The sequence below is a fragment of the Tenrec ecaudatus genome, chromosome 10 (assembly GCF_050624435.1).
Source record: "Tenrec ecaudatus isolate mTenEca1 chromosome 10, mTenEca1.hap1, whole genome shotgun sequence".
NCBI lineage: Eukaryota > Metazoa > Chordata > Mammalia > Afrosoricida > Tenrecidae > Tenrec > Tenrec ecaudatus.
Window position 1 is genome coordinate 35,096,223 of NC_134539.1, and position 18,538 is coordinate 35,114,760.

General features: G+C 53.0%; 1 protein-coding gene across 1 annotated transcript in view; it reads right to left on the reverse strand.

Moving 5' to 3' along the window:
* SHB (SH2 domain containing adaptor protein B) overlaps positions 1 to 18,538 on the reverse strand; it is a 115,657-nt gene that overhangs the window by 24,304 nt on the left and 72,815 nt on the right. The window contains exon 3 of the mRNA XM_075560188.1: positions 5,259 to 5,474. Within this exon, the coding sequence (XP_075416303.1) occupies positions 5,259 to 5,474 (216 nt within the window). The remainder of the gene's footprint in view (positions 1 to 5,258; positions 5,475 to 18,538) is intronic.

Here is an 18,538-nt window from a genome sequence, read left to right on the forward strand (position 1 = left end):
CTGAGCAGCCTTCCCTCGGAGCCTTCCTTCTGCAGAGGCTGGGCCTGTTGACTTTGCCCAGAGGCTGAGTCAGCGAGGGGGGTGGGAACAGCGAATGTGGCCTGGTGCGGAGAGGAGTGGGAACAGCGAATGTGGTTCAGTGTCTTGATGAGCATCAGTGCTAACAGCACCAGAACATTTGGGTTCGACAGTGACAATGACAAGTCACCAGGCCAACATGGAGTGGGCACCGCGGTTTTGTGTCAATCACAAAGCCCATCTCATACGGGCTCCAGGTGAGGGCAGTGTTCAAGCCAACCCTGTCAATACTCATGATGCCCACACAGCTATGGATGGAGCAAGAGCAATGGCTTTGTCACTTTGCGCAGTTACAGCAGGCAAGGCACCTTCTCGGAACTTCGGTGGTGTCACCTGTGGGAGGGGAGAGACAACATCCTCCTCGCAGGCCTTTATGGGTTAACCTTGCCCGGCTCATGCGTGGTGCCCAGTAAATGCTCCTTTCCCATCCTTCTCTCCCTTCCTTAGTAATCTTAGTAGGATTGTTTACAATTAGTCAATGGAGCGGGCTCACAGATGACTCACACGTGCAATTGACTATCTGGGCCCTTACTTTCTCTGCCCAGCTAGTCTCACCTGAAGAGGCTGGAAAGGAGTCAAAACTCCAGGGGCTCCTGCCCGAGAACCCTGACATCAGCACCTCTGAAACTTACAGTCATAGATGTTGATCCTGCCGCTCCGGAACAGACACAACGTGTGCAGTGTGTGGAAGAGCAGAGAGCAGAGCCCCAGCCCAGCCTGGATGAGGGCGGGGAAGGGATGGGTCATGCTAGGAAGGCTTCCTAGAGATGAAGCTGGTATCACCTGAATTGACCATCATCTTCTCCCCTCCCTCCCCCTGCCTGACACCTAACATCCAGTAAGAACTGGGCCAGTAGTGTGTAAAGCCTGGCCCCTCCAGTGTGCAGCACGAGCACGAGCTGATGATGTTCGAACCAGACTCCCTGCCACAAATCCATCCCCACACAGGGTCTCTGCGACTGAACTGGAAAGCCCCACAGGAGCAGTCATCCACTGAGTAGTTAGCAGCTCAACCAGTGCTTAACTCACGGCACCACTAGGGCTCCCCAGGCCCTTGTTAGACATGTCAAGTTGCATGCATCAACCTCAGATGGGCCAAACCCTCTACTATGGGGCACTTCCTCCAGGTGATGCTGACGGCATCCACTGGGGTCCCTGTGTGCATGCAGGCTTCACTCAGACCCAACAGGCGAGCGTCCCAGAGCCCTCTTAAAAAAAAAAAAAGCCCTGTTTGCACAGTAGGTACGTGCACTGTTCACCAAAAAGTTGGCAGTTCGATGCCACCAGCTGCTCCACGGGGAATGATATGGCAGCTTGCCTCTGTCAAGATGATAGCCTACAGTAGTGGTTCTCCACCTTCCTGATGCCACGACCCTTTCACACAGTTCCTGATGTGATGGGGACGCCCCCCCCCCAGCCATAACATGATTTTCGTTGCTACTTCATCACTGTCATGAATTGGGTGACCCCTGAGAAAAGGTCGTTTGACCCCCAAAGGGGTTGCGACTCACAGGTATGAACCACTGGCCTAGCGGAAACCCCATCAGGTGGTTTGACTCTGACCTTTCAGTGGAGCTGTGAGTTGGAATCAATGGGTAGCAATGTGTCAGGTGCCCTTTAAATACCTCTTTATGCAAATACTATTCTCATGCCCACACCCACTGAGTCATTTCCAGCTCAGAGACCCTACAGAGGGCCCCAGAGGCTGTAAGTCTTTAGAGCGCACCCAGCCTCAACTTTCTCCCGTGGAGCAGCTGGTGGGTTTGAACTGCTAATCTTGTGACTCGCAGACCAACATCTAATAACACCCACCAGGAGACCCCATTGTCCTCACACATGAACATCTAACGAATATAAAATTAAACTGTATTTACTACAGCAAGTCTTCCTTTAACTCCAATACTAACTCTAATATGCATGGCCCTTTAGGGCCTATAGTCTCCTTTGGTTGTCACAAAGGTGCAGTGTGACAAAGCTGGGGCTGCCCATTTTGCAGATGGGAAAACAGTCTCCAGGACATCAAACCACCTGTCTGAGGGCTGGCGTCTGGTGGTACAGGCCATCAACTTGGGATTGCCCGACCCCCTCCCACTGGCTTGCTGGTCCCCACAATGCCAGAAGCTGTCCTAAGCTTTCTAGGACACGGAGACCCACCTGGGAGCCAGTGTGGCAGGCAGACAAATCTACAAAACAACTCTGCCGAGCACAGCTTGAGTCATCTGTCTGTCATCTCCACTGAGGCAGGCTGTCACTGGCTGAGCCCAGGACATTGCTGGAAAGTAATTCCATTGCAGAGAAATCTTCAGATGGCAAGCTGCAAATGAAGTGACTGCTTCTCAGAGAGGTCTCTGGGGCTCCTCTCTACACTCGCCTGCCATTTGGCTCTTTGATGAAGTGCTAGCTTACTTCTCAGAGGCAACTGCAAATAATTAAAGCAGCTGATTTAGTTCTGCTCATTGGATTACAAGGAAATGCTGAACTACTCTCTGTGTAAGGCCTGCCTGGCTCCTCTAGGAGGTGCTTTGAAACCTGCCCCCCAGCCCCCACCAATACACACACACACACACACACACACACACACACACACACACGATGGTATGAGGACGGTGCTCCTCCGCCTGCTGAGTACTAGCAGAAGATGACGAGCTGGTTTTGTGAGGCCTTTCAGAGATGGGAAGAAACAAATGGCATGCATCCTTCACCATGAGTCTCATCTCACGGTATCCACGCTGGATCCACTGCCGTCCCCGAGGAGACAATCCCAGGGCTGGACAGACTCTCACCCCAGTCTCTGATGTGACTAGTGTGGCATCTGGCAGAGTAGGAGCTGGAGGGCAGGGCAAGTGGCCATTTCTAGACCCACCTGCTGGCTGTGTAATTTGTTGCTATAAAGACTCTCAGGGGGTGAGTCAGAGGCGGGTGGGAGCAGGCTCCAGACAGCTTAGGCAGGCAGGTGTCTCTCTGGGTTGACATGGTGACAGGAAGCACACCGTCCTCCACAGAGGCAGGGGGCTGCAGCTCACCCCACGCCAGCTGTACCACCTGCCAGCATCTGTCCCACACTGGGCTCCACAGGCCAGGATTCTGGACCTGGGGTTGGGTGTTCCTCATGCTGAAAATCCTTACTCTGCCGACAACTCACAGGGTCTCGTCACCTGCTTCTCAAACTCATCACATGCTTCTGGGCCCAGGACAGAGAGCGGCAAGACTGCCATTCTCAAGAAGCAAAGGCCTCTTCACACCCTGCAACAGCAGGAAGCGATTATCTAGCCTTCCTCAAGCTCTGGGCCCCAGAGTATGACCCAGAAGGGACCCTGCTGACCCAGCAGATGACTACTCAGAGCACAGGTGAGCAAGGTGGATGCCCGGGGCTTGATCAACAGTGGGGTGCAGGCAGCATCTTGGAAGATGAAAAGTTTCATGAATGGAGTCACCATGGTGGTGTTCAGAAGTCTCCCTGTCTCTCACCTCCAGCCAGCATCCAGGCACCCCCCACCAGCTAGCCCGTCACAGTCAATCTCAGACTCACACACCTCCACTAGTGGGACACTCCCTTAGGCGCTATCAGGCCCATGGGCAAAACTCCCAAGTCACATGACCCCAATTCCCTATGAGCTAGGTGGGACCAGCTCTGCCCTCTGGGTGTCTTCCCAGGCCACATCCCACACCTGTGACCCACCATCCCCCTTTCAAAATTTGACAACATTGACAAACTTCTCTGTCCAGGTTTCCTCACTCAGCTAGCCACGCTGAGAGGGGGTAAGGGATGAAAACCATCTTGCCCAGCCAGCTGCATCTCACACAGCTGTTCCCAGGCTTCCAGACTTGGAAGAAAGAAGGGGAACCTGAGGGAGGTATTCCCAACAGGCATTTGACTTGGAGGATGGGGCTGAGGCCAATCCACACACTGCCTCACTTCCCGGGCCAGGCCACCAGCTTGTGCCTCCCACACGTGCATACATTCCAGTCCAGGACTGTCCCACAGGGTTTCCGAGGGGGTGATCCTCAGCAGAACTGATCATGGCTCTTGAAGAGCAGGTGGTGGGTTCAAACTGCCCACCTCTGGACGAGCAGCTAAATGCTCAGCCATTGTACCCACCACCCAAAACACCTTCCACCTCCTCTCTGGAGAGAAGAACGAACAAGGGTGCTCTGGCTTGTGCCCAGCAAACTGTCACCGAGTCTGTGATCACGGCTGAAGCCTGGTGACCTCACAGTCCCTCCAGCCCTGACTGCGACAGCTTCTTGATTTTATGCCCCAGGAATCAAGACTGTGTTATCAGTGTTGCATGATGCTGAATCTACATCAGACCTGCAGTGACACTGGTGATAGCAGCTCTGTCACCACCTGAGGCCATGTACAAAATGGACCCGTGGGCTCAGAAATTCATTCTCAGGCGAGGCTACTCCAGACCTTCTGAAACCACTCTCGAGCCAGAGCAGACAAGTCTGGGCCTGACTTGTGCCTGTGGGGAAATGATGGCCCAGGGGCGCGCATCTCAATGGAACACACATGACCAGGGAGTTTGTTAAAGGGAATTCGGACTCTGGGTCAGAACACTCAAAGGCCCTGTCCAGGGACCAGCCTTCTGCAGCAAGGTACCAGTTCTGACCAGTGGGTCCTTATGTAACAGGTCCTGGTGTGTGCTGAGATCAAGCTCTCTCGGGAAGCCCCCAGCCTCTCATCAGCCCTGGCAGGGCGCAGGCTTGGTTTCCCTTAGGTGTCAGGAGGGGCAGTGTAAAATGCATGGATGAGACTTGGGGTTATCAAGGACCTTCATCCACATGACTGTTCTTGTCTCTGGCTGTTGGCCAGGCGCTGAGGACATGGGCAGAGAAGGCGCCTCCCCCCAAGAATCTCACAGCCTAGCAGGCAAGAGACTAGTACCTACAAAGTAGACTCTGGTGTGGTGCGAGGAATAGTCTTCCAGGGACATGTACAGGAAGCCCAACAGGCCCTGCGAGGCTGCAAGGAAGCCCGAGGAGGCAGCTCGATTCTGTCGCATGGGGTTTCTGTGAGCAGGAGTTGACTGCATGGCCCCTAACTACACAGCTGGACGATAATATCAAGCCCTGGATTTGGTCTTGAGGGCTGGGATGCGCTGTGCCCACTGCCCTGACCCAGGGTGAGCCGTGAGTGTGGGTCAGCAGGGAGTGGGCCCCCGCCCCGGGCTCCTTACCTGCCAGCGCAGGGATGGTGACTCGGTTCCATTCCCAGGGCTGGTCGTACTCATCTGCGGGCCTGTCGTCGTCTTGGGGGAGCTTGCTCTCACGCAGTCGGGGGCTGACTGTGCTCTCCGAGTCTGAGTCGATACTCTGGCCTTCTGGTTCATAAGGGGTGTCATACAGTTGGATGCCTCTGTGCTGGGAGCGGACGCTCTCCTGCCTCTGGAACTCTGTGGGCAAACGGGGAGGAAGCAGGGATGTCAGGGACGCGAGGAACACACTGGACCTCCGTTGGGCCACCCCACTGGAGCTCAGAGCCTACCTACCACTCACGGAGGTGAGATCAGGTCTCTGGGAGGTATTGTCCATCCCTCACCAGCTGGCTTCTCATGCATTGCAAACACTGCTTCCTCCTGCCCGCCAAGCTCATCCAGTCTCCAAGACAGCTTCCAGGTAAGGCTGGAGACTGGTCAGGACATACAGAGCCCTAGCTCCTTGCTGCCCAGACCAGTGGAGTCTCTGTCCATTCCAGTTCTCACTCATTCCCACCTGTGACCAGAGGAGTTTGGGCCAAACAAACCTCGAGCTTCCACCCACTCACAGAATCAATGAAAAGAACTAAAAGCAAGGAGATCCCAGGACACCCAAGGGTGCCATTTCTCACCCCTCCCTCCCATCCCCAGCACTGAGTGTCCCCTTCCAGGCCTCCCTGTGCCCACCCATCCACCCAGCTCCTGTCAGATTGAAGATACCCACAGGGCTTCAGAGTGGCTGTCAGATTTCATTTCTGAATAAGCAACAAAGGTCAGAACTTTCCGGAGAGGACACCTGGCCTGGCTCCAGCTGGGTAACTGCTGCTCTAGACGAGGCTCTGAGGGAGGAGACGCGCATCTGGTTCATTCCAGAGGGGCTGGGATGCTAACCCAGGTGCTTCCTAGTCAAACAGGTTTATCTGCATGCACTGATCACAAATGCCTCCTGGGCACCAGGGCCTGCCAGGGGCACAGGGACAGCCGTGGGGTAAGGCTGTGGCCTGCCACAGGTTGCCTGGAGGAAGCCCACTCTTTCCAAATGAGTGGCCCACGTACCTGAGCCCACTGCCCCCACTGGGTTGATTCTGCTTCACAGCGCCAACTAAAGGCAGAGGGGAGCTACTCTGCAGGGTCTCCCATGGTGTTGCTGGAGGGCTCAAACTACTGACCTTCTAGTGGCTGCTGAGCACTTAATCACTGCATCACTAGAGCTCCTGTTGCGCATGTGCCCACCCCTCTCTCATGAGGGCCAGGACTTTCCAGGAAGGGCAGGGCCTGGGCCTGGATGGCCAGGAGGCTGGAAGGGGTGTGGGAAGCCATGTTTCCTTGGGCACCAGAAGGGTCCAGAGGTGAAAGCAGATGACACTTAATACCACAAGAGCTAGACCCAGAGGGCCATGAGATCGAGGTGCCCCAAACTTACCTTGAGGCACCCCAAATGGGGTTCCAATGGCACACAGAGGGGTCTTGAACAAGAGCAGCTGCTAAATGAACGTTAACTTCTCCCAAGAATCCTGCTTCTGAGTGGGGTTTTATGCGTCCTCAGGTCAGCGCAAAGGGATGGGGGAAGACCAACCATGCGAGGGCTCCCTAGGGGTCACTGAGTAGCACCCTTGCCAGCCTTAATGTTGCAGGTTGGAAGTACCACCTAGGCTACTATCTATGTAACACTAGGTTGCTTCACTTTTACAAGGAAGGAAAAAAACAAAACTTTGTATCACCACTTTGTAAAGCACTCATCTTTGTCAAAACAAACAGGAAATAAACAAATGAGAACAAAACCAACTACTAGAGACAACTACTAACAACTACTAGAGCAGCTCAGGGCCTGCTTTCCCTCTGGTGAAGAGCCTGCCAAGTGCGGGCAGCTGAAGGGGGACTGCCACACGGAGACACTTTCCTTGGCAACTAAGAAGAATCATCTCTGTTGCTTTCTTTGGAGAGCAGAGCCCCTGAGTGACACAAGCAGTTAATGAGGTTGACTGCTGAGCAGACGGAAGTCTGAGGAGTGAGGGTGTGTATGTATTTCTGCTTGGACACATGGCCGGGGTTGCTGGCCATGAGTTGGAATTGGTTTGACAGAAACGGATTGGGGTTCCTGTCCCACCCCACTCCTACTCCCCGCAAACAAAACAAACCCCCACCCTACCTCCCCTTTCTCACTACCTGGTTCTCACGCCGCCAAAAAGCAGGTTCCCTCCTGTGCACCAGGGCCTGCAACGGGGCCTGCTGCAGGCAAAGGTGGCCCGTGCTTCCGCAAGACATGGCTTTATTTGGGAACCTGGCCTTCCATTCACCCCGCCTTACAAGCAGAACTGTCAGCCCCTAAAAACACTCGGCAGCTTACTCAACTTTCTGTGTCGGAAGCATCATTTACTCTCAGGCACTGCAACATGGCTCACAGATGCTCTTCCACGGGGCCCCCAAACATCACGAGCGCCTTTTGCCTGCTTGGCTCACACTGAGAGCCCAGCCTCGAACAGCTCTCTCTCTGAGTGTGGGTTGGGTAAATGAATGAGAACTGACAGCCAGAAACGACTCTTTACCCTCCGAGAGCCACTTAATTTATGAAAGTCCCTGATAACAGTGATAAAGTAGCTGGTATAATATGCCCAGCGCATCCAGTTTAGCATTACACAATATTCTGAAGAGACTGGTATGCTACATAAACACAGGACTGAAAGGAAGGCCTTTGCAGTGGATCAGCTAGTTATTCAATCTGAGGGGCCTGGGAAGGCACCGCTCCCACAGGAGTCATGGTTGTAAGTGCATTCATAGGTCCCTGATGCAGGGAGAGTTACAGCACACGACTGGGGGGAGGGGGGCGGGGAGCATCATGCATAACGGTAATCACTAAAACCAGAGTCTCCCTGTATTTACAAGGGGAATCCAAATTTTCATTAAAGTCCAACAATAGGGAACAGTTAAGTAAATTATGGCATGTTAACTGGATGGAATATTAAACAGCCATTATAATGATAAATTTGAAGATTATGTAGCTCCATGGGAAAGCGTGCATGAAATTATGCGAAGATAAAAGGGAAGACTGTTATGTGTTGGGGTTGTTTACTGTGTCGAGGGCAAGCTACATACTGTGGGGCTTCCCAGACTTGTCCTGGGCACGTGAGCAGCGCCCCAAAGGGGATTCTGCTCCCTGTTTTGAGAGTGCTGAGAATGTCAGCATCCCACACGTGGCCTGTAACAGTGCAGCTCTGGTGACGGGCTGTAAGGGTGCATGCGGATACACTCGGATAAGGAGCCGAGAACCGGATGTAAGATGGTGAACGGAGACTGTGTGCCAGTGCAGGGGTGACGGCAATGTTATTTTTAGTGGCTTTAAATAATGAATAAAGACACCGGTACAGAAGAAACTTAATGATGGCAGGAAGCCAGGAGCATCAGTATGATTTCCTGCAGGTTGGGCTTGTGGGAGCTGCACCTGCTTTTCCCTGAGAACAATATCCATTATGGGAACATCTTCCCTCCCAGACATGGTTTACCAGCATCCCCCAGGAGTCATGGGCCCCCAGGCCAGGCCAGCCGCCACCCCTTACCCCACCCCCCATGTCTCTAATGACCAACCTATCCTTCTTATTACTCAGACCAATCAGTGATGGGGCAGAGACTGGTGTCACAGAGGAGTTGGTGTCCATGTTTAAAGTCACACATTATCTGAACATCCCTCTCTATAAATTCATGGAGAATGACCTTTCATATTGGGTGGCAGGCTGTGATTTCATGCCTCTTAGGCAGAGAGCAGAAACATGAAATTGACAGGGTGGGGATTTCTCTTTGACCTTGGGAAGAGAAAGGTTTTCAAGTGGAAATACAAATGGAGAAGGAATGAAAAAAAACCCAAACAACACTTTCTTTAGAATCAGAGAATGCTAGAACTGGAAGGAATACACTCAACCCCTTTAGCTCGCAGATGAGGCAATTGCCCCAAGGGCACAGAGTCAGGAGGGCTGGGACCTAGGACACAGCCTGGAGGAAAACAGGAGCCTCCTGATTAGATGGGACAGGGACTCAGGGTTCATTTCAAAAAGCTTCATTTTTCTCCAGTGCTCAACTCTGAGCATTAGTACTATTTTTTTGCTTTGGCTGCCAGGAAGCTCTGCTAATTTTGGTGTTTAACTGCTGTAGCTTTATTCACCTAAATGTCAAGCAGATTTACCCTTACCCTCCCCTTTGCTGTGGATTCTGATTCCTAACAGCCACAATATATGCAATTTTTAAAATTATGGGCACAGTCTTAAATCTATATTTTTTAAATCAGTTGGACACATATCTAAATAAAAAAATGAACCCAAACCAAACCATAAAGCTACACATGGTAAGAACAGAAAAGTATATCTTTACCTGTCCTTTAGGAATAAAAAAGCCAGAGTGGAGCTTGGCTCTGGGAAGCTGTGGCAATGAGCCAGTGCACCCCTGGTGTTTTCACCTGCACCTAGCTGCCCCTGGACGGGCATTTCCCTAATGTCCAGCACTCTCAGACAGAGACAGACACCTGAGGGGGCGAGAGAGGGCCAGAGCTGCCACCAGAGAAGGCTTGGGTATCTTAGTGACACTGGAATCTGCGAACCTAGAGAGCTAAGAGGTGGTTTTCTGCCAGAGGAGACCAGGGCCAGCCTTCCAGTATGTCAGTATGTATCAGGAACACGGGGAGCTGGAAGCCCTGACTGCTTCACGAGGCTGAAGTGGAGGCCCCAGAGCCTCTGGGCAGGGAGAGGCTGGCACAGACCTGCAGGAGCCAGGTTGGAAATGCAGGCCCCTCACCTCTAATTTTCCGACCTGCTTTGTCTGGGAAGTCACACCAAGCCTCAAATCACAGGGTGGGGAGGGACTGGGGCGCCCACTCTGCCACTACCTTCTATTTCTCTAAGTATAAGTCTCTACTTTGCCTGTGGTGGGTGTGTCCAGCTGTTGTGACCTTGAACAATGGCCACTGAGGCCTGGGGTAGTCACCTGACCCCTCCCACAGGGTCTGCCAATGCCTGGACTCTGTGTCCAGACTGCTAAGGGGGCAAGTGGACTAGACTCTACTGGTGTCAATTGAAGAGTCCAGCCAGTGTCAGGAAGGACTCGGGGCTGGAACAATGTACCTGTCATGGCCCATCTACTCTAGCCCCAAGGCCCTTGTGGTGACAGGTACATGGGTGCCCAGCTTGAGACTCTCATCTGACAGAACAGACCAGTCCGAGTCCTTTGGACCTGATGCCCAGATGCAGTGGGGCCCCCAGTTTTCACCTGTCAAAGTGGACACAACCAGTCCCCACTATGGAAGGTGTAGAGGGAGTACAGGCATCCACAGGCAGCACCCCAAGAGCACACGCTGACTGCTATTCTGACCACGGCAAGTTCTGCTGCTGCAGGATCCCTGCCTCCTCCAAGGCTGCATGGTGCCAATTCCCAGAGCCACAGGGTATGGAGCGAGGCCTGTCTAACAGCACTGACAGGCCAACCTTCCCAAGGGTAGAAATGGTTTCAACACCAACCTCTGAACCAATTTCCTTTCTGGGTCCATAGCTTCCGAACCTGGCGGCTGCCTTGGCAAGCTGACACCACATGGGAGCCCTGCTCAGGACCGGTGTCTGTGATTGATGCTGGGGGAGGGCATGAAGGACATGGGCAAATGCCATTCCCTTTTCATCTCATTTCCCCACACTTTTTGAGGGGCTCAGTGACCAGGCATCTAGTGACCACCTGTTATAGATTAGGAAACAGGTTTGGGGAAGTCAGGGCCTAGGCCCTACCTGGATCTTCCTGCCTTTGCTCAACTGCAGTTTTCAGCAGTGTGTCATACTCTGGAGGTGGGGGCATCTATTTCTGTCAGGTCTCCAAGGTGCTAACAACGCACCAGTGCCTTGTCCTGCGCCATGAGCTCCTCAGGGGCACAGGGCAGCTGTTCCTAATTAGACATGCGGCCTAAACACAGCCACGTTTGGAGGCGCCACAGGAAAGAGAAGACAGGACTCTCTCCTCATCTGAAATGTTAAAACATCTGCTGGAGACCCCTCGCCCCCACAGCCAGGGTTCTTCAATGAATGTGTGCATGCAAGGGTCCTTTGGAGCAGGGGGTGGGGATCCTGAGGCGGCGAAACTCTGGGGGTTGGGTGTCATGTTGCAGACTGGTCAGCAGGGCAGGGCAGGGCAGCTCAGAGATGGAGCTGGAGATGACCCAACACCTCACACAAGCGGCAGGCCCCGCTCCTCCTCTAGCAGGTCCAGTTTCCGGAGCTGTCTAGAAGCCAGGAGACTGACTAATTGGAGTTCTTTTACCAGCCCTTTTCCAGGCGTGCACAGAAACACCCAGAAACACCCAAGCACCAGAGGGTGAGCCCTGCGGAAGCAGGAGGTGTGGGCGATAACAATGGTCCCATCGGAAGGAGCAGAGAGAGAGGCCTGTCATTGCCTGTACTGCTTGCTCTTTCATGCTTGGCCCAAGGTCAAGGTGGCTGCACCTTGATAGGCGCTCAGCATCTGTCCTGATGTAAGAGGCCACGTGGGCCTGGCCACAGAGCTCTCAGCAGCCCTGCTTACCCCACGGAAGTGAGCGCCCTTCCCCCAGAGCCAGCTGCTCCAGGGGGTTGAGAGCAAGTCTCCCTTCAGAGTGGCCACTTTCTCAGAGGACGGTTTAATTCGAGTCAGCTGTCAGACCTAAAGTTGTGTGTGTGTGTTTTCTTCCAGAGACATCATGGAGCCCTAGTGTGTGCTAAGTTGGCTGCTCTGCCAGATGGCAACCAACAGGGTGATGAGACCTGCCCCTGAGCCAACTCCTGGCTCAGCAAGAACACCTGCACACACAGCACATGCCGGGCTCCTGCCTGTGCTGGGCACTGCCCACCCACACAGCCAGAGTGGCGGGGGGAGGGGTGGCCTGTCCTCACCACAGAAATGGAGGCTTAGGTGGGTGAGCATGTTTGCTCCCACTGCTGCCACATGCTGGCGTGAACTCCCTGCACCAGAGACAGAAAGGAATGCCGCCCCGCCCCCCCCACCCCAGGGGCTTCGGAGAGGCATCCTGGTGGCGCAGTGGCCAAGGCCTGGGCTGCATTATCACCAAAGCCCGGTGGTTCCAGCCCGCAGCAACTCCACAAGAGGTCTCTGGCTCAAGATTAATGAAACGGTGACAGCCAGCAACAATCACAGCAGCAGACAAGAAGCCTCCGGAGGGGAGCCTGGGTCACAACAGTGAATGGAGGGCCCATGAGCAGAGCCCACCAGAGGAAAAGGAGGGTGGCAAGTGTATCGGGAAAAGGCACAGATGAGGCAGAGTCAGAAAGCCAGGATCCTGGAGGGAATTGGAGTCAAACAGCAGATGGTTTAGTCTGTCTGCAGCCCTGGGCTCATGAAGAGGAGGAGGAGGAGAAGGAGGAGGAGCAGGAGGAGGAGGAGAAGGCAGAAACTCGGGTCTGGCTGTGGGGGCCTGGGCAAGGGATTGCCAACATGGACAAGGAGCCTTCATTGAGCCTCTGCTTTCACAACAAAGTCCTGGAGAGGCTGGCAGGAAATGCCAGGGTGTGGCGGCTGATGACCTGAAGGTCCAACCCTCCAGACAATGGGAAGTCCACCTTTCAAGAAGTGAGCACATGTCAGTAAACACTATGTAGATAGGCTGGCATTGCCCCTAGGGGGAGGGGCAGAGGCCAGGCAGAAACAACCTTGAGAGGGGTGGGCATCCGGGACCCCACACCACAGGAACAGCCTCAGCAGGGACTGCCTGGGGGTTCCGTAAAAGTGGCAGGCTTGTGTCCTCTGAGCATCAACAGAACAGACTTACAAAGAGGGCCAGTTTCTGCCCCCTGCCGCCCCCCCCCCCCCAGTGTAGTCTTCCAGTCTGCTGGGCACTGAAAAGCTCAGCTTGAGGCGGGGCAGGGGTGGGTGCTGGAAAGCTTCCAGAGATGCTCGGGCCAAACTAATGTGATCAAGCCACAGGGAGTAGGCTGTCATACCAGGCTGGTCACAGCCACACTGGCACCCAGTGGGGACTTGACCACTCAGAGAGCAGCTTCCCCTCCACCTTTTCACAGAACTGCCAGAGTGAGGCCGAGCAGGGTTATGCTCTTAGTGATGCTGCCTCCTGACCCTGCAGACAAGCGAGCGGTCTCTGAGTGAGACAGTGAAGGAACTATGCAGTGAAGGAACCCCGCTGTGCAGGGCTGTGTCCCCATTTCATTCTCACAACAATGGTCGCCACTGCCAGGTTACAGCCACATTGTCCTGAGTGCCAATGCTGGCTGGGCTCCGGGGCCCCTGCTCTCGGCATAAGGTAGTTTCAAGACCAAGTGGGTGTTCCCTCCACCGCACCAGGTACCACATGCCAAGTACCCTCAAGTCACCAAGGAGGCCAGTGATGGTGACTCACGTGCATGGGGATAGAGTCAGGGCACACACGTCCCCCCAATCTGCACCTAAAGACACCTAGGGGAGGCCCTGGCCCCTACCTGCAGCAGAAGGCAGCCTGAACCCCATGACAGACTGCCCAAACTCCACCAATAGGATACCTGGTCACCAGGACTCAAAAACATGGCAAGTGAGGTGGGTGGGGCTTAACTGGATGATTTGAGTCCCTCATTCAGCTTCTACAAGGGATGGACACTCAGGCCTGGCTCTCATCCCAGCCATGTGGAGACAGGAGGTACAGCACCTAGGCCACCTGTGTGGGGTCACTGGCCTCTCACCCAAGTGAACTTAAGTCAACTCTGTAAGTCTGCCACACGATGGGCGGAGAAACTATCCAGAGAGACCCTCCACCCCAACTAAAAGTTGGGCCTTCCTTTCTCTATGAAGAACTCCCCCTGTAAAAACCGGTATGTATTACTTGGATGGGCTGCCTGTCCAGTGACACTGTTCCTGTAAAGAGAGCTGGGAGGGAGGGTGGCCTGCCACTTTGTTGACCATTACAAACTAGCAGCTGCTGTACCTGAGACCAAAAACCAAGTTCACTGCCATCAAGTAGATGACACATTAAAGCACGTCTAAAGGACAGGGTGGAACTGCCCCTGTGTTTCTGAGACTGTAACTCTTTGTGGGAGTAGAAAGCCTAGTCTTTCTCCCATGGAGTGCCTGGAGGTTTTGAACAACTGACCTTGCAGTTAGCAGCCCAACATGTAACCACTATGCCACCCGGCCCCTTCTTATATCTGAGAGAGGCACCCGCTGGTACACCTTTGGGAGTTGTAACATGTAACAAAAGTATCATGACACTTGAGATGTTGGAGAATGACCATACCTGGCCCAGGAATGACCATCTACCCAAGAACCCATCTTCACCAAAGAGACCAACAGCAAGACTCCCTCATATTTCCCAGCACTTCATGGTCCACGCACCCTTTCTGAGGTATTGGGTTATCACTACCTGCTGTCAGACATCCACTGTGGTAGGCCAGCTGGCCTTCCCATTTAACAGAGGAAAGAGGAAAGCTACACCTCGCTGATGAGCAGCGTTGGCTGCTAAGTGAAAAGTTTGAGTCCACCTGAGGTCCTTCAAGAGGAGCTGGTGATCGACTTTCTTGACCATTGAAGACCCTGGGGAGCACCCAACGGGGTCATCATGAGCCAGAAGCAACTCAATGACCACTGCTATCAAAGCCACAGTGAGAGAGCCACCAAGCCAGGAACAACCGGGCCTCCCAGCTCCTGCCCCATCAGTCTCTCCCCCCTCCCTCTCTTGTACTTCTCAGGGTCAGAGCACATAAAACCCTACTAAGTACTTTTGATTGAAACAGGACTGGGAAGGGAAAGGTGTGGGGACCTGAAATACACTGTTCAAATAACTTTCAAGTGGCTCTTTTCCATCCACAGATATTATAGATCACACCAGCCAGATCACCATCCCCAGAATTGTTTGGGAGGAAACATCTGGATAATGAAATTTTTTTGATGGAAAAAGAAAGAGAGAGTCCCTTCTTCGGGCCCTACAAAAGTGTGCTTCTGGAAAGGCGCCTTGAGATTCGGCGAGGTGGCAGCCATGATACCCCTGGGGAGCTCTTCCTCTCCTAGTTCCTCAGCCTGGCACTTGGCTGGCCAGAGCAGCACATCCTGGCTGCGGTTCACTTTGGGAGTGCGGTAGAGCTTCCGAGGTGAGTCAGGGGCAGCCTAGGGGTTAAGGAGGAATCCAGCACCATGGCGTCCTTTTCATGTAGCCGAGGGAGAGGTCATTCCCTGTCGTGATGCTGGGCCTCCGAGATGTTCACTCATCTTGGAGGTTTTGGGAAACATGCACATGGGCATCTTGCCCCAACCCCAATGTCTGAGGGCCAAGTTCAAGTCTAATCCTCCGCCAAACACCCATGATTCCCAGCACTGGGATCCACAGGTGTTCCATAAATACTGGCTGACATAAGGAAAGAAGAAATTGTCCTTTGCAGAGGATCATCTGGTAGATGAAACAGAAATGAAAAGTCCCGTAACCTGCAACCCGCTTCTGGAGATCTTGTCAGTGGAAACTCCCAGCTACACATGCAACACGCTGTGCACATGACTGTGTGCAGCTGAATGAAATGAACGAGTAAAAAACCAAGGGACAGTGTGGAGGCTACAGAGGAGGGCAAGTGGCGGTGTCCAGGGACAGAATACACTGCCAGAGCCACACAGTGGTGTCATACGGAGCCATTCACCCTCTCTGGTGACCTCGGACAACACTGGTCGTGCAGGGCAATGATTGGTAGGAGAGCATTCTTGGAGGATGTGCCCTCTGACAGACAAGCAGAAAAGGGCCCCAAGAAGCCAGCAAATTACTTAACAGTCCTTGTCAGGATCGAGATTTTAACACCTACTTCTAGATGCAGAGTTTCTTATCCAGAGCACATATTTTGGGGTGTGTATAATAATTGAGACATGTTTGTATAAGGCATACTGGTAGCATAGTAGGTTACGCCAAGGTCCACAGCGTGACTGCCAGCTAGTCCGACTGAGAAAGACGAGGCTTTCTGCTCCAGGAAAGGCTGTGTCTCAGAACCCCACAGGGGAAGTTCTGCTCTGTCCTGCGGGGTCACAGTGAATCAGAATTCATTAAAAAAATCATTTTATTAGGGGCTCATACAATTCCTTTCACAATCCGTACATAGACAGTGCCCAGCACATTCGTACGTGTGACCATCATCCTTCTCAAAACACCTGCTTTCTACTTGAGCCCTTGGTATCAGCTCATTTTTCCCTCCCTCCCCGCTCCCCCCTCTCCCTTCCCCCTTGATAATTTATAAATTATTTTACCATATCTTGCACCATCCAACGTCTCCCTCACCTACTTCTCTGCTGTCCATCCCCCAGGGAGGAGGTTATATGTAGACCTTATCATCTGTTCCCCATTTCTCCCTCACCTTCCCTCCACCCTCCCAGTATCGCCACTCTCACCACTGATCCTGAGGGGTTCATCTGCCCTGGGTTCCCTGTAGTTCCAGTTCCTATCTGTGCCAGTGTATATTCCCTGGTCCAGACGGATATGTAAAGTAGAATTGGGATCATGATAGTGGGTGGGAGGAAGCATTTAAGAACTAGAGGAAAATGGTATATTTCATCGTTGCTACACTGCACTCTGACTGGCTCGTCACCTCCCCACAGCCCTTCTGTAGGAGATGTCCAATTTCCCCCAGATGGGCCCTGGGTCCCCACTCTGTACTCCCTCCTCATTCACAATAGTATGATTTTTTTTTTTGGGGGTCTTTGATGCCTGATACCTGATCCTTTCGACACCTTGTCATCTCTCAGGCCGGTGTGCTTCTTTCATGTAGGCTTTGCTGTTTCTCTGTTAGATGGCCCCTTGTTTATCTTCCAGCCTATGGGACCCTAGATTCTACATATTTTGACAGCTGGGCATCATCAGCTTTCTTCACCGCATTTGCCTATGCACCCGCTTTGTCTTAAGCATTCGTGTTGGGGTAGGCTGGTGTGCTTCTTCCATGTGAGTTTTGTTGTTTCTTAGCTAGATGGCTGCCTGATTGTCTTCAAGCCTTTAAGACCCCAGAAGGTATATCATTTGATAGCCAGGCACCATCAGCTTTCAGAATCCATTTGATGGCAATAGGTGTTTGGTGGGTGAAGTGGTTGAGGTGGCACTTAGAAACCACTCTCTTTGACATCCCTGTTGTTCACAGCAGCCCGAGTGGGCATCTACTGGGAAGCAGGCACAGCACTGGGCGTTCCTCCTCAGTCTGAGGGCAGGAGAGGAAGCTGAGCTCCTCTAGGAAGAGACTGTTGGGGGAGTTGGCACATTAATTCTATCCATTGTCATCACAGGCCATTGGGCAGCCCCTAAGAGGAGAGCCCCCCCAAGAGTTCCAGTGGAGCAGATTCCAGGCAGCAGTTTCTGTTCTGGAGCTGTTTGTAAACCACTTCCATTCCATGCCATGCTTACACATTCAAAATGGACAATTTAGGGCTCAGAGCAAATAATTTTGGTTTTAAATGTTAAGACAGAGGTTCTCAACCTGTGGGTCACGACCCCTTTAGGGGGGGGGGGTTGTCAAATGACCCTTTCACAGGGGTTGCCCGATTCATAACAGTAGCAAAATGACAGTGATGAAGTGACAATGAAAATAATTTTATGGTTGGGGATCACCGCAACATGAGGAACTGTATTGGGTTTTTGTTGTTATTTTTTTTTTTTTTTGAGGAACTGTATTAAAGGGTCATGGCATTAGGAAGGTTAAGAACCATTGTGCAAAGATGTACATTATCATTACAGCATGGCTTCAAGCACACCCCTGGCCATCCATGGAGACGCTGGGTTTTTAAAAGACACATTAACGACCTGGAGAGAGAGTCTCAGCACCATATAATATACAGGTCCAAGGACAGGCCTGATGGCTAGGGGGGCCATGGCTTCACTGCGGCTGGCTCCCACCCCTGAGTTAGCTACCCTTTCTGCTAAGCCATCAGTGCAGATAATTCCCATCGGCCACCTTTATCAGCAAGCCCTGAACCGAACACCAAGCCTAGATGGTTAATAACAGGCCGGTTACCGTTTGGGGGTGGGGAGGTGCAGGGATGCAGAAGATGGAGTCCTCACTGCCCAGTTGCAGGACCCTGGCCAAGAGGGATTACAAGCAGCTCTAAAGAGTGCCATCCACAGGGCTGACACGGGCCTCCTCAATCCAGCAGGGACAAGGATGTGTGAAATGTGAGGTTACCTGGGGAGGAGCCTGTGGGTTCTGACTCTGGGGTCCGTGGGGGCCAAGGGGTGAGGAAGGGAGCTTCACTAGGGCTGTCCCTGCCTTGGTCACCTGCTGAGAACCTGCAGTGCTGGTTATGAGGAAACA